At 60.1% G+C, this 13,301-nt stretch overlaps 1 protein-coding gene across 2 annotated transcripts in view; it reads right to left on the bottom strand.

Annotated features, from left to right (window-relative positions):
- The window catches only part of PXDN (peroxidasin), a 67,548-nt gene extending 58,606 nt beyond the window's left edge, over window positions 1-8,942 (bottom strand). For both annotated transcript variants that reach the window (XM_033437524.2, XM_033437525.2), the window contains exon 1: window positions 8,363-8,942. In XM_033437524.2, coding sequence (XP_033293415.1) covers window positions 8,363-8,562 — 200 coding nt within the window. In that variant the 5' untranslated portion in view covers window positions 8,563-8,942. The remainder of the gene's footprint in view (window positions 1-8,362) is intronic.
- Window positions 8,943-13,301: the final 4,359 nt, after the last annotated feature.

Here is a 13,301-nt window from a genome sequence, read left to right as displayed (position 1 = left end):
CATGCAGACACCCCAGCGATTCCGTGTCCACGTGCGCTCACATGACTGTCTGTGTATCTGAGGGAAAGCCCGGCAGGTTAACAGTTTCCTCTAATGATAGAAATGTGAGTCATTTATTATGGTGTTTTTATCTGTATTTTCACATTTTTCTGCCATGAACATGTACAGCTTGCATAAAAATATTTAAAAATATGTTGGAAAAGAAGAGTAAACAGGACAGGGCACTGGAGTGGGTGAGGGGCAGGCTCCACAACCTCCTGCTTGCAGCTGCTGGGGAGACGCTGCCCCCCACCTACCCCCCCCCCGGGGGGCGGAAAGGCTGTACCTCCAGCCAAACTCCACCCACGATGACCACCCCTGCAGGGCCTGAGAGAAGGCAGCCGGCAAATTTCCAAAAACCCAGCGTAAACCCAAATATGCCTCGTCCTGGCAGAAAATCTGGAGTCAAGCGCTTGGCTTCTAAGAAACCCGACTGTGATCTACGGGTTACCGCCACAGGCGGTTCAACACCTGCCACGATAATTACACGGCGCAGCTCTCTGTTGAGGAGGAATGAACAAAATTCTTGTTAGAAGAAGGAGCTTCTAGTTTTTAAGCTCTGTTTACCCATGATGGCCCCTGCTACAGCCCACAGTGGGACCTAAACTAACGGGGGGCTGGAGCAGGGGGCCGCCATATGGCACAGGACACAGGAAGCAGGGCCAACACTTCGCAGCCATCTCTGTTCTGCACATGAGGGGCCAGAGGTGCCCACATGCAACAGCAGCGCCTGGAGAGGACACAGTGAAGGCAGCACGGCAGCCACGCACCACCTGTCCAGTACGTCCGACACTCCCAGTGCAGTTTTCCTTCCCGGGAAGGCCCTAAACAACGTGCCAGAGACCACCAGGCACCAGGTGGGGACAGGAGACCAGTGCCCCCCAGGCAATGTGCGCACAAGTGGTGTGTCCCCTCGGGGCCATCGAAGCCCTGGACCCTCCTCTCGCTCACTCCCCCCTCCGCTTCCCTGACAGCCTGGAGGGCCAGGGACCAGGACAGCAGAGCTACAGGGTGGACAGAGCCTGGGTCCCCAGGTCACTGGTAGAGCACCGTTACCTTAAAGGGCCAGACAGGAAAGGTACTGTCATGTCACAGCTACCCAGCTCTGCCTTTGGCGTCAGAAGCAGCCGCAGCCACAGGTGGGTGAAGGGCGGGGCACCCAGGCCATGGCCCTGCTGGCCGGGTCTGCAGGCCCCGGGCTGAGTGCAGAGCCTCCAGTGACAGCTGCCCAGCGAGGACATCTGCCCTGGGTTCTGTGTGAGGGAAGTAGGAGCTCACACTGCTTTAAGCCGCCGAGACCCTGCGACCATTTACTGTGCAGCTGCAGCTGAACCCCCCTGCCCGACACAACAGCCTTCCAAAGGCAAACGGGGGGCAGCGGGTTGGGCGGGTTTAGTTTGGGGCGTGTGAAAGCATCGCTCTACTTGTTACTTTCTTCATAAGCCATACTGCTATGAAGCTGCAGAAGAATTTAATGAAGGTTTTACAGAATTACAAGAAGAGATGGGATAACAGGGGCCAGACCTCCTCCCGTCTGAAACAACCAAAAGCTGACAAAATGCATGAAACAACTGTTTTCAAGATACCGCGCAGGGGTCAGCAATGGACAGGATCCCCGAGGGAGTGAAAACGAAGGAGGTGAGCACAGAACCGCCCCAGGTTGCTGCCCAAGGGACGGCTAGAACCCACAGGACGCAGACAGGACAGCTGGAGCTCCAGGGACAGAAACAGGACACCAGGGAGCCTGGAGCGTCAAGCGCTCAGCGCAGCCGAGCGTGTGAGGGCAATAACGATCAGAGCAGAGATCAGCAAAACAGAGAAAGGAAAAACCAAAGAGAAAGATCAATGCGTCCGAAAGCTGGGTTTCTGCAAAGGTCAATACAACGGAAAAACGTCTAGGCGACCGATCAGGAAAAAACGGGAGAGCAGACACGCGTTTCCAACATCAGGAACCAGAGAACGGACGTCCCTACACATCTTCAGACGTTCGGAGGGTAACGGGGAACTTCACGATGGACGGCTGTCCCAGGATCGTGCGACGTGGCCGAGCTCCCAGCTCCCAGGGCTCACTCAGGAAGAAACTGTCCCCAACAGCCCTGTGTTTACTGAAGAGTTTGAGATCACAGTTTAAAATTTCCTCGCAGGAAGCCCAGCCCAGCCCGGGGGCTTCCCTGGGAAGCTGGAGCAGACCTCTAAGCGGCACTAAGCCGCGTGCCCCCTGCTCTCCCCTCACACCCGCTCTGGGAGGCAAGGTCTGCCCTGATACGCAAAGCAGACAAAGACATTCCAGGACAGGAGAACAAAGCCCAGAGCCCCTGGTGAGCACAGATGCAGTCATGCCCAGTGAGGCAGAACTCGGGACGAAGGGCTGCCAGGGGCGCGGACCCCACGGGTGAGGACGCTCCTGACTGTGGCGACGGCGGCACAGACCGGACACAGCACGGTCCCCCGAGCGCGCACCGCGAACACGCACTCCTGCTGTCCTGCCAGCGGAATCCCCAGGAGGCTTTTGATTTTCCTCAGGGAAAATTCATCCAGACAGAGGTCGGAAAAGGGAATCGTCACTGGTTAAGCTTCCACCACGGACCTGACCGTAGAACAGAAGGGGACGAGCCTGCGGGCTGCCCGTGGGCCTCTGAGCTCCGTGGGCTGGGTGACAGCAGCCTGTACGCACCCAGCCGCCCTCCCGAGCTCCCCTGGGGCTGGGCATCCAGACGCCAGCAGGCACCATCCCTCTGCAATGAGCTGGTCATCCGGTGGGCACCCAGCTCTGAACAGACCACCCTTCAAGGGAGGCTGACGGAAACCAGACAAGGCCAAGGAGAGCCCTGGGGACACAGCGTCAGATCACTGCCCACCCAGGGTCTGCGGGGGAAGTTCTCTGCAGTCTGTGTCCCCTTGGAGAGAAAGGCAACAGTGTCCAGAAAAAAGAAACTGATCAAATCAGCAGGGGTAACTGACCCTGTACCCGAGCCAGGAAAAGGGGAGCTGAGAATTAAGTCCCGAAACAACCAACACATTCTGACTTCAACTTTTTGCCAGTTTTGATTCAGTCACATGAGTCATCGTTGGACTGAGCGAGCCCGGGATTTGCTAAGTTTTCTGTGGGCTGGGAGCATCTGAAGAGAAACCAAGGGACCAGGAGAGGAACACGTGGGGTTTCTATTTTTCAAAATTAACTTCAAGATAAAGAAAACATGAACCACTGGACTTACCAATTTAGAAAGATCCTAAGTTATCGAAGATGTTATTTTAAATACCAAAAGGCATTCCCTCACCCACTGACACACGTGGGCTGAGTTTTGTACAGGCGCTACATGAGACACGTAGTTACCAGTTCAAGTTCAAGGCCGACCCCAGGGAGCTACCGGCCAGCAGAGACATATAGTAACACACGAAATGTCCAAATTGACTATTTAAGCATCAAATTCAGTGATGTTTAACTGCGTTTCAATTGAATTCACCCGAAACTGTATTTGTAAAGAAGCCACATTTGCTCGTGTACCCCAAAAGCACATGAAACTGTCACAATTCAGATGCTCGTTAAACCGGACGCTAAGCTGAGAGACCTGACGTCTCGGGCACTGAAGGCCGGCAGCGCCCCGCCAGTGCACACTGGTGGAGGGAGACGGGAGGCTGGGCCCAACTCTAGCCCTGGGCGCTGCCCTCAGAGCTTGGCCGGGACCCCGAGGCCCCCATTCCCTCACCACGGCACCTACTCCAGTTTCTTCCTGTTGGCAAGTGCCCAGGAAAGAGGTCGGCATCTCCAGCCAACAAGACAGAACCTCCGACTCAGCCGGTGGGAACCAGCACAGGCGCACGGACCTTCCAGCGCTCACCCATTTGTCAAACAGATGACGGGCCCAGCTCTGGAGACTGGGATGCTGTCGCTGTTCTGTTGACACCTGACCGTGGCACCTGTCCAGCCTGCCCCCCTGCCACCTCTTCTAATAAAATGCCCGCCTTCCCCCAGGCAAGGAGCCCTCCCCCGCTTCCAGGCCACGCGTCCTCAGGCAGGACAGGTCCTGTCCTTAGCTCTAGGGGCCGCCAGGCCCGGGCCTGGTGGGCATGACCGCCCGCCGCCCAGGGTGTGCTGGGGACAGACAGCGGGTCTGTTCACACGATTCCCAGAACTCGGGCTTGTGACCGAGACTCACCTCCTGCACTTAGGCCATCGGAAGGGAAGCCGACGACAGCTGCCGGGCGTCACCAGCAGGGAAGCTGAGTCATAGCACTGAGGAGGCAGCCGGGGACGCACAGAGGGGAGGGGACCGCGTCCAGGCTGTGGCGTCCACACCCTGGACAAAGCGGAGCTGCCCCCGGATTCGCAGTCACAGGGCCCCATGTGCTCTTTTTACAACGACTTCCTTGACTCACTAATAACACAGTGAGGGGCGGGGGGGGGGGCTTCTAGCTGCCCTGCTGCAGTTTCCAAGGAAGCTTTTCCAGATGCAGCTTCCAAAGGCATGTTTTCAAGAGTAAAGCTGTGTCCAAACTGAGCACGGCCCCAGGACCACTCCCTGATGGCTGACGTCACACACAGCATCCCAGGTGGCCTCTGGAAGCTTCCTCGGGTCACCGAGGTCTCCTCTCCGCGCACAGCACGCTGGGCGTTCTTAAAGCCGTGGGCTCGGGACGCCGCAGAGTGGTCACCACCATTTTGGAAAAATAAATTACCAACATTCAGATACTTGAAAAATGTCCCTCTGGGCTGCTGTGAGAATGAAGACTTCGACTTCATCCCAACAGGGGTCTAAGGGCAGAACCTGCTCGGGTAAGCCACGGGCTGCAGCTTCAGGCCTGTTGTCACGGCCTGCACGGTGTCCTGCAGAGACCGACAGCCAGAGGCTGCTTTGCTGACCTCGGGAAGCCTCACCCACGGGAGGAGAGGCCAGCCCTGCCTGGAGGCCGAACGCGTCCCCACAGGACGGTGGCGGGAGAGAGGGAACTCCCTGAACCCCAGGAAGACAGGGGAGGGGACGTGCAGCTGACAGCCTGCCCACCTCCCGGCCCAGGAACGCTCCCTCGCTCCGGCCACCTGGAGGCCAGAGGCCTCACCTGGGCGCACAGGGAAGCGGTGGGAAGTTGGATCCTCCCGTCGGCCGGCTTCCAGGAGCTCCAGTGGAGGCTGGTAAGGGGAGACGCTGTGCCTTGGGGGGCTAGTCCCCAGGGAGCACCAAGACCTTCTCCGAGTATGGGAATATGACCCCAAAGACGGGTGGTCACTCGCCCAGACCTCCAGAGGCACTGGCGCCCAGGGCTGGCCTCCTGCAGGCCCCCTTGGCCAGACACGCCTGGATGGCCAGTTGCCCTCATCACAGGGCCGCAGGGCCTCCCTCCCCAGCACCCCAGTGGGCCCGGGACCCTGAGAGGCGGGAACCGGAAGCTGGCCCAGGCCCAAACACACGGGTCAGCAGACGTCGAGGGATCTGAGGACAGCTGCCCGGCAGGCTGACCACGAGCCCAGGGGAGGAGCTCTTGCCAGCCCCCGGCCCCGGGCGCCCTCCAACGCCAGGGCTTCCTGTCACATGGATGGCGGCTTTGGAGCTGCCTGGACCCTGGGGTGGGAGCCAGCTTTAAGGAGGCGACCCCACGACCGCACAGACGAGGCCACAGAGAGAAGGACGGGGTCAGGGGTGGGGCGCGGAGGGCTCGCGAGGACTCATGAGGCGGGAGGTGTAGAACGTGTCGTCCCGAGAGGTCCCGGCGGAGGACGGAACCGGGCCAAGTAGACGGCACACTGCTTAGGTTTTAGCACTAGCTGTTTCATCATCACCGTGACAAACGTCTCCCGTAGTGCTGAGCAGAGTAAAATACTCAAAAACTAAACAAGTATTTCTACAAAAGCTGAGCTGAACTGAGTACCACACCCGCTGGTGAAGGGACCAGCTGCAGCCCGGAGCCCGAGGGCTCCAGATCCCAGGGCGGCTAGAACCGCTTTCTACTTTCCAGGGGCAAACCGGAATCCCAGGACACTCTCGGACCATCATTTCTGAAGCCCAACCACGCGGCAAAACAGTCCGCTCTCCGGCCCCACCTGGACACACCCTAAAACGCCCCGAGCAGGACACAAGTCTGACATGCCCAGAGATTCCCACTCAGTCTTTCTGGGGGGGCCGAGGGGAGGGTCCCGAAAGCAAAGGGATGAAGTGATGGCTGGACGGCCCAGTTAAGTCTGGGGCCGGGTCTTCACTTACCCTCACATCTTTCAAGTCCCCAGTTGCCACCAGATCATTTTTTAAAAATAGAAAACGGCAGCAGATGCATGAGAGCAGAGACCTGGGAGAAAAGCTGCAAGTGAACACTGAATGTTCCTGCACAAGTGGAACTTGTGACATGACTGCACCCCAACGAGCAGCCCCCCAGGAACGCGCCAGACTGGACCCCAAGCCCACAGGCGGCAACATGGCGCCCCCGAGCTGGTCTCTGTCTCATCATCACCGCCCCCCTCTGTGTCCCCAGCTCCGGGCCCCCAGTTGGGCCCCCTCCCACCAGGACTCAGTTCTTCCCCTGTCCCTGGTCCACACCGGCAGCGATGGGAGCTTCCTCCCCCCGTGCCTGTGTCTACGCAGCTGTCAGCTGGGTCTGTGTCCATGTCAGCGATAATCTGCTTGGTTCTGTGAGGGATCTGGTCAGCTTAGCACGCCCTGCCCCCTCACAGAATCAACGAGACCACGCAAGGTCATTTCAAAACATCTTTAAAAACTATAAAACCCCGCGAAAGCATAAGGCACAGGAGGATTTCTGGAAACCTTGCCAGTTACCTATCACGTCACTTTCCCTGCCTACCCTCAGCTGTTTTACAAAACCCTATGAGGTTCTGTGGAGACTCTCACCGCCCGCAGGACGCTGGTGGCTCCGTTTCTGTTCTACAACAACCACATTTTAAAATATTGTTCTTTTTAAAAAGCCATTAAGATGTGAGGGCAGAGCCCAGTACGAGTATTAGACCTCGGCCAGATGTGAAAAATGGCTTCAGGGTCCAGGTTTTTTCCACTGACTCACTGAAGAATTAAACGACTGCCTCCAGGACACCCTCACTTGGCCGGTTACGGTCCCCCTCCTCAGCGCCTGATGCCCTCCTGCTGGCCCGCCTCGGCTGGCTGGCCGGCCCTCCACACGGGAAGGAAGCCCGTGCCTGTCTCTCTCGGAGGAGCGGTTTCCAGGCTGCGAGGGGAGTCCCGCCGAGGACCCCGAAGGAAGCTGCCAGTATAGCCGGCGGCCACTAGGAGAGTGGTCTGTCCGTGCACTTTGTTTTAAGAGTAGGAACACTGACCGCCCACTTCCTGAATAGTCCACTCAATATTTTACAACTTTCGCAGGCTCTTCTCGGTGCCAAAGTACTCTAGCTCAGCCGAGAAAAGTGGAAACTATTTTTGGCATTCAGAGGGGCAGCGGTAGGACGCTGAACACAGTCAGCGCCTGGAACGCAGGCTGCCTTTACAGATTTTGAAACTTTCTAATCAGAGGCGCAGCCAAATAGGCCTGCTGCACTCGGCGGCACCCGGGGCCGGGATCCTCTAGGGAGGGCGGGGGTCGGCCGGCGAGGGCGCGATGCATCCTGCCAACCGGAGCGCCGGGTCTCCGACGGCACCACCAGGGCGCGCCCCGACTGGAGATGAGGGCGGGGACGTGCCCCGGGAGCAAACCCGCTTGGACCCCGACTGTATCCACCCCCGGGCCGCCCGCGCTGCCCCGCAACTCGGGGACCCGCACCGCGGCGCCTCCCGGAACTCGGCCAGGCTAGCTCACGGCGCAGAGAAAGCCCCAGAGAACCGTGCACCCCACGGGCCCCGGGACAACCCGGGCAGGAGGCTCTCGGCGCCCCGGCAGATGCGGGGACGTGAGGTCACGGAGGGTGCGCCACGGAGGGCCCCTCCCCGCCCCAGAGCCGGGACAGGGGTGCCGCGCTCGGGGAGGAGGGGGAAACGGGGAGCAGGAACCGCCGAGTAGAAGGAGGGGGGAAGAGGGGGAGGGGAAAGGAAGGGGGAGGAGAGGAAGCCGGAGGAGGGGGAAGCCGGGCCCCAGGAGAAGAGGGGGCCGGAGAGGAACGGGAGGGGGAGGAAGGCGAGCGGAGGAGGGGAGCCAGAAGGACCGGGCCGGGCAGGGCGGAGGGCTTTCCCCGGCGGCTGCAGACAACTTTCCCGTCCCTCGGGGATGCCGAGCTCCGAACAAAGGCGGCTCCGGAGGCGGCGCGCGCTGCGCTCAGGTCCGCCCCCCTCCCGGCCACGGAGGACAAAGGCGCTGCCGCGCGACCCTCCCCCCGGCCCCCGGGACCCGGCCGCCCCGCGCGCCCACGTCCCCCGCGCCCCGCCGGACTCACAGGATGGAGGTCTGCGGCGCCACGGCGGGCACGGCCTCCAGCAGCAGATGCATGCAGCGCACCGTGGTGCGGAAGCACAGGCAGCGGCTCGGACACCCGTTGCCCTGCTTGGGGGCGACCGCGGCCAGTGCCCCCCAGCACGAGCACAGCACGAGCGCCAGCAAGCAGGGGCGCGCGGGGCGCGCGTCGCGCACGGCCATGGCCCACGGCGCGCGGGACGCTCGAACTCTGCGACCGACCGCGAGGGCCCGGCGTGTCCAGCGCCGCCGGCTGCGGCCCACGTCCCAGCTGCGCGCGGGGGGCGGGGGGCGCCAGCTGTGCACATGCGCGCGGCTCCTCCCCGCCCGCCCCCTCCTCCCCAAGGGCCGGGGCGGGGCGAGGACCTCCTGCCGGGCGTCGGGCCGCGGCGCTGCCCCGGGTGCGGTGCTCAGGTTGGGCCCCCGGGTTCCAGTCCCAGGTCTGCGCCCACGACCGGAGGCCTCGGCCAAGTTGCTCCGCCTCGCCTAGCCGCCGTTTCCACATGTGTGCAGTAGGGGTGGAGGTTGTTTTATAACACGCGTTCGCAGTGCTTAGCAAGCTGCAGTCAGGATTCCAAGCGCTTGCTGGAGCCCTCTGTCTGTCTCTCAGTCTCCCTCCCTCCCTCCCTCCCTCCCTCCCTCTCTCTCTCTCTCCCTCCCTCTCTCTCTCTCTCTCACCCCCCCCCCCGCCTGTCTCTCTGTCTCTGTGTCTCTGTCTGACTTGTACAAACACCCGCTGCAGCAGGATCGGAGCCAGGGGTCTGAGCCCGTGAGGCCCGTTAAGCACCCATGTCCTGGGCACTGCTGCCGCCAGGCCACTGCTGGGAGCGCAGAAGACGTTTGCGTAGAGGCCTGGGCGCAGGGCTCGGCCAGGTGGACACTCAGTGTCCTTTAGTTTCCTCTTTTGTGGCCACACCCGGAAGAACCCCACCGGGCCTCCCCCAAGGGGGCCTTGCCTGGGGCCACCAGAAGACGCAGGGGTCGGTGGGAAGGAGGGGAGGCAGTCCCACGTTCTTCTGTCTGTCTGCAGCCCCATTCTGACACTTCACTCTCCAGGATCCAGGCTCTGCGTGTTACAGTTGAGGAAGTCCAGACTGTCCTGTGTCCAAAGACACATGATCACCAAGTCCCAGCGTCAGAGAGAAGCCTGGGTCTGTCCTGACCTCCACACTGTCGTGTGACCAGTGGGGCGTTCTACCTCAGGTATGCTGCCGCAGGACTGGGGTGACAGGGCACTTTCCTGCTGCTGTGTCAGTAAACTCCTGTAGCTACACGGTGCCCCGCGTCTGCATCTGCGGGCAGCTGAGCTGGGGTCTGGCTCAGGCCCCTCCAGACGCTGCACGTTTGTCACGGACGCTGTCATCCCTGTTACCATAGGGAGAAGCCTTCCCAGTCCTCCAGCGACCCGGACCACGCCAGCCAGGGGTCCCGTGCTAACCAGTGACAAATCCCCCTAGGCCTCCACACTCCTTCACAAGTGCTGCCTGCTCGCCCCACAAGAATTTCAAACTTAAATGCAGAAACCCAAAACCTTACTTTCCCTGAAAGATGTCTGGTTTCTTCTGGATCGCTGATGTGATCCTCCAAACTGCTTTCTCAGACCCTCCAGCCCAGAAGTGGCCTGTCTGGTGCTCACCCACATGTAGGGAGTTGAGAAACCCTGTGGATTCCAGTTGTTCCTTGTGGCTCAGTCGATTTCTGTTCCTCCATTTTCCCTCTTATAACCGCTGACGGTCCTGGCCCTGCCCATCGCCCTGGACCACCGCCAAGACGCCACCCCACACCGGTCTACCAGGTCCACGCTCCCTGCAGCAGGCAGAGAAGGTGCCACTGCTTTGACCCTGCCCACCCCCCATCCGAATGTCTCTGGACCTCTCCAGTATAAGTGGGTAAATATCAAATTTCACCCACCACCTCGACCTCTGCCACCCCAGGTGCAGGCGTCCTGAGCAGCACACAGTCTTAGCCTCTCTTTGCAGTTCAGCACCAGCTGCGGCTAATTTGATGTGTCCAGTCTGCTGGGCTGTCACACCTCGTGATTTGATCAACCACTAATCCAGGTGCTGTGCTGAAGGTATTTTGTAGATGAGATTGACGTTGGTGAACTTGGACAGAGAGGAGTTCCCTCCGTAATATGGGTGGACCTCATCCCCTCAGTTGAAGTTCTTTAGAAACTGAGCTTCCTGGAGAAGTTCTATTGCAAGAGCTCAGCATCCACTCCTGCCTGAGTTTCTAATCTCCTGACCTGCCTGTAAAATGTAGGACCTGCCAGTGCCCACAAGTGCGTGAGCCACTTCCTTAAAATCTGTCTGTCCCGCCCTCCTCCCACCTTTCCTCCTTCCATCCTTCCCACCTTCCCTCCCTCCCTCCCTCCCTCCCTTCCATCTTTCCTTCCATCCCTCCATCCCTCCATCCCTCTATCCACCCATCCATCCACCCACCACCCTTCCATCCATCCCTCCATCCATCCGTGGTGCTGTCTCCCTGAACACATGTGTCGGGTACACAGCCGTCTGCAGAACTCCGGATGGAGGTGTGACGGCAGCGGCCAGTGCAATGACTGATGCTCAGGCCTGAGGGAATTCATGTTTCAGTAACGAAGCTCTTACGTGGAGCCGAGTGTGCTTCCCGCACCTTTTGTGCAGCATCTCCTGCATCTGCCCTCTAGAGGCCCACGGAGGCCTCACACCTCCGGGAACGCAACCTTCCTGGGGAATCACGTGCAGACGTCAAAGCCACTCAAGTTTTCTGTTGCCCAGGGCCCTGGTGACTCTTCCCATTTCTCTCTGATGACCACCCTCCATACCTCATTGTCTGCCCACAATCCTGTTATCTGTCCTACAGCAAACAGCCCTTTCAGGTGTGATTGTGCTGGTTGACAAGCTCTAGTTGTTCAGATGTGCAGACAAAGGAGCCAAGATTACCGCGATCGTCTCTTTTCTGTGAACGGTATCGCTGAGCTCTCCAGTGGATCAGGCAGACGTGGGGACATGAGATCCATCCTCCCGGTGTCTGAACACAGGCTCCGAGGCAGGGCCTCCTCACACCAAGGTGCACAGACACCTGAGCCTCCAGACGTTCCTGAGGAGGTGTTACTATCCTCATTTTGCAAATGAAAACGCCGATGCTCAGCAGAGAGAGTAACATGTCCCAGGACCTGTCACCCACCCAGGGAGGGAGGGAGGGGAGGGGACAGGAAGCTGACTGGCCTGCGAGCCTCACCTGCTGCACTGGACGGGGCTGGGGACCCCCCCAGATGTCACTGGGCCCCTGCATGCCCCCCCACCCCCCAGTGGCTGCCGACCTTCTCCGGAGACCTGCGAGGGCTACGGGGCCGCGCTCCTGGAGATGCCGGGCACTCCGCCCCTCATGAAGCCGCCTGCAGCTGCAGACACAAGTCAGCCCTCAGACTGCAGGGCTTCCTGGGCCTCAGGCGATCGCTGGCCAGTGTCTCCCCTGCTCGGTAGCTGTCCTCACCCCGAGAGCCCCTTGTGCATCAGGCTCTGCTGAGAGGACACCTGCGTCTCCTCCGTAGTGCCACAGGGTCCCCCAAGGACAGGACGGTCGGCATTTTCTGCCGCTTCTTCTAGAGTGACGCTGCTCCTGTCTACCGGTCTGTCTCCCCATCTGCCTCTTCGAGGATTTATGAGGAAAAGAACGTGGGGTTTGGAACAAGGCAAGCTGGGAGGCAGCCTCCCCAGCTCTGTGACTCCTGGTGACTTTCTCGCCCTCTCTGGGCCTCGGTTTCCCGTCTGTAGCAGGAGAAGACCAGTTCCTACTCGAAACGTAGGCTGTCGTGAGGACTGAGTGAGGGCTGTCGGGGGTGCCTGCCTGGGAGCCGTCAGCCGCGCCAGGGTGAGCATTCTCCTTGCTGGGAAGGCTTTCCAGGTCTGGGTGGCCCCCAGTCTGGAGGCCTAGGGGCCATTCCCAGACGGTGAGTCACCCCTGAGAACCTGGCTGTGCCTGAGGCAGCCCCCCTCCCCCCAGTCCCAAGGGCCTCTTCCTGCATCTCCCTGCCCTACGCCCGCCCTCTCGCTGGCAGCCCAGGGGAGCAGGGCCCCCGGCTGACCTGGGTGTAACTCCAAGAGCCCGTTTTGGGGCTGCTGCCACAGAGCATCACACTCGGGTGCGGTTGACCAGCAGAAACCTGTCCTCCCACAGTTCCAGAGGCCAAGGTTCCTTCTGGAGACTTAGAGGGAACATCCGTCCCAGCCTCTCTCCGGCTTTGCCAGGAGGGCTGCAGACTGCCAGCCCGGCCCCGGTCCCATCGCCACAAGACCCTCCCCCAAACTTGTCCTCAGCCGGTGTTTCCCTCTCCTTATGAGGACGCGCTGGCTCAGGGCCACCTTAGTAATGCCGTCCTCCTGACTCTGGCTACGTCTGCAGCAGCCGCATTTCCAGAGACGTTCACATCCCGAGCTCGGGGCGGGACTTGGGTTCAGGGGGACAGAGACAGCAGGCGGGGGTGGTGATGAGCCCTGACCCTGTGGCCTGGGGTCCTGCTCACCTAGGCTGCTCCTGGCTGGCGGAAGGGAAGGGCCCGGACCTTCATTCAGCCAGATAAACTTGAAACTCTAGAATGCAGAGCTGGCTGTAAGGACCACAGGCAGACGCAGTGGCCCTCACACTCGTGCTCCGTGCCCTACCTCCAGATAAGCACATCGGTAATGCTGGGTCCCCCTTCCTCCTTTCACGACTGTCTGAAACCTCCATCCCAGGGATGAAAGCACAGCTGTGAGGACATGGTTTCATTTTATTGTCATGAACTCGGAGACAACTTCTCAGCCAAATGGGTCTAAGATCAGCTTTTCCCAAGTTAAAGCCGTTCCTGTTGACAAACGCCCCGTGTTTAGTTGTAACCCCATGTGCACCCTTTCCTGCACCCACTTTATCTGCAGCTTCGATCAGCGGTTATACTGCTT

The sequence above is a fragment of the Orcinus orca genome, chromosome 13, assembly GCF_937001465.1.
Source record: "Orcinus orca chromosome 13, mOrcOrc1.1, whole genome shotgun sequence".
Classification (NCBI taxonomy): Eukaryota; Metazoa; Chordata; class Mammalia; order Artiodactyla; family Delphinidae; genus Orcinus; species Orcinus orca.
Note: the sequence above shows the minus strand (reverse complement) of the source record. Positions and strands in the feature narration are given on the sequence as shown.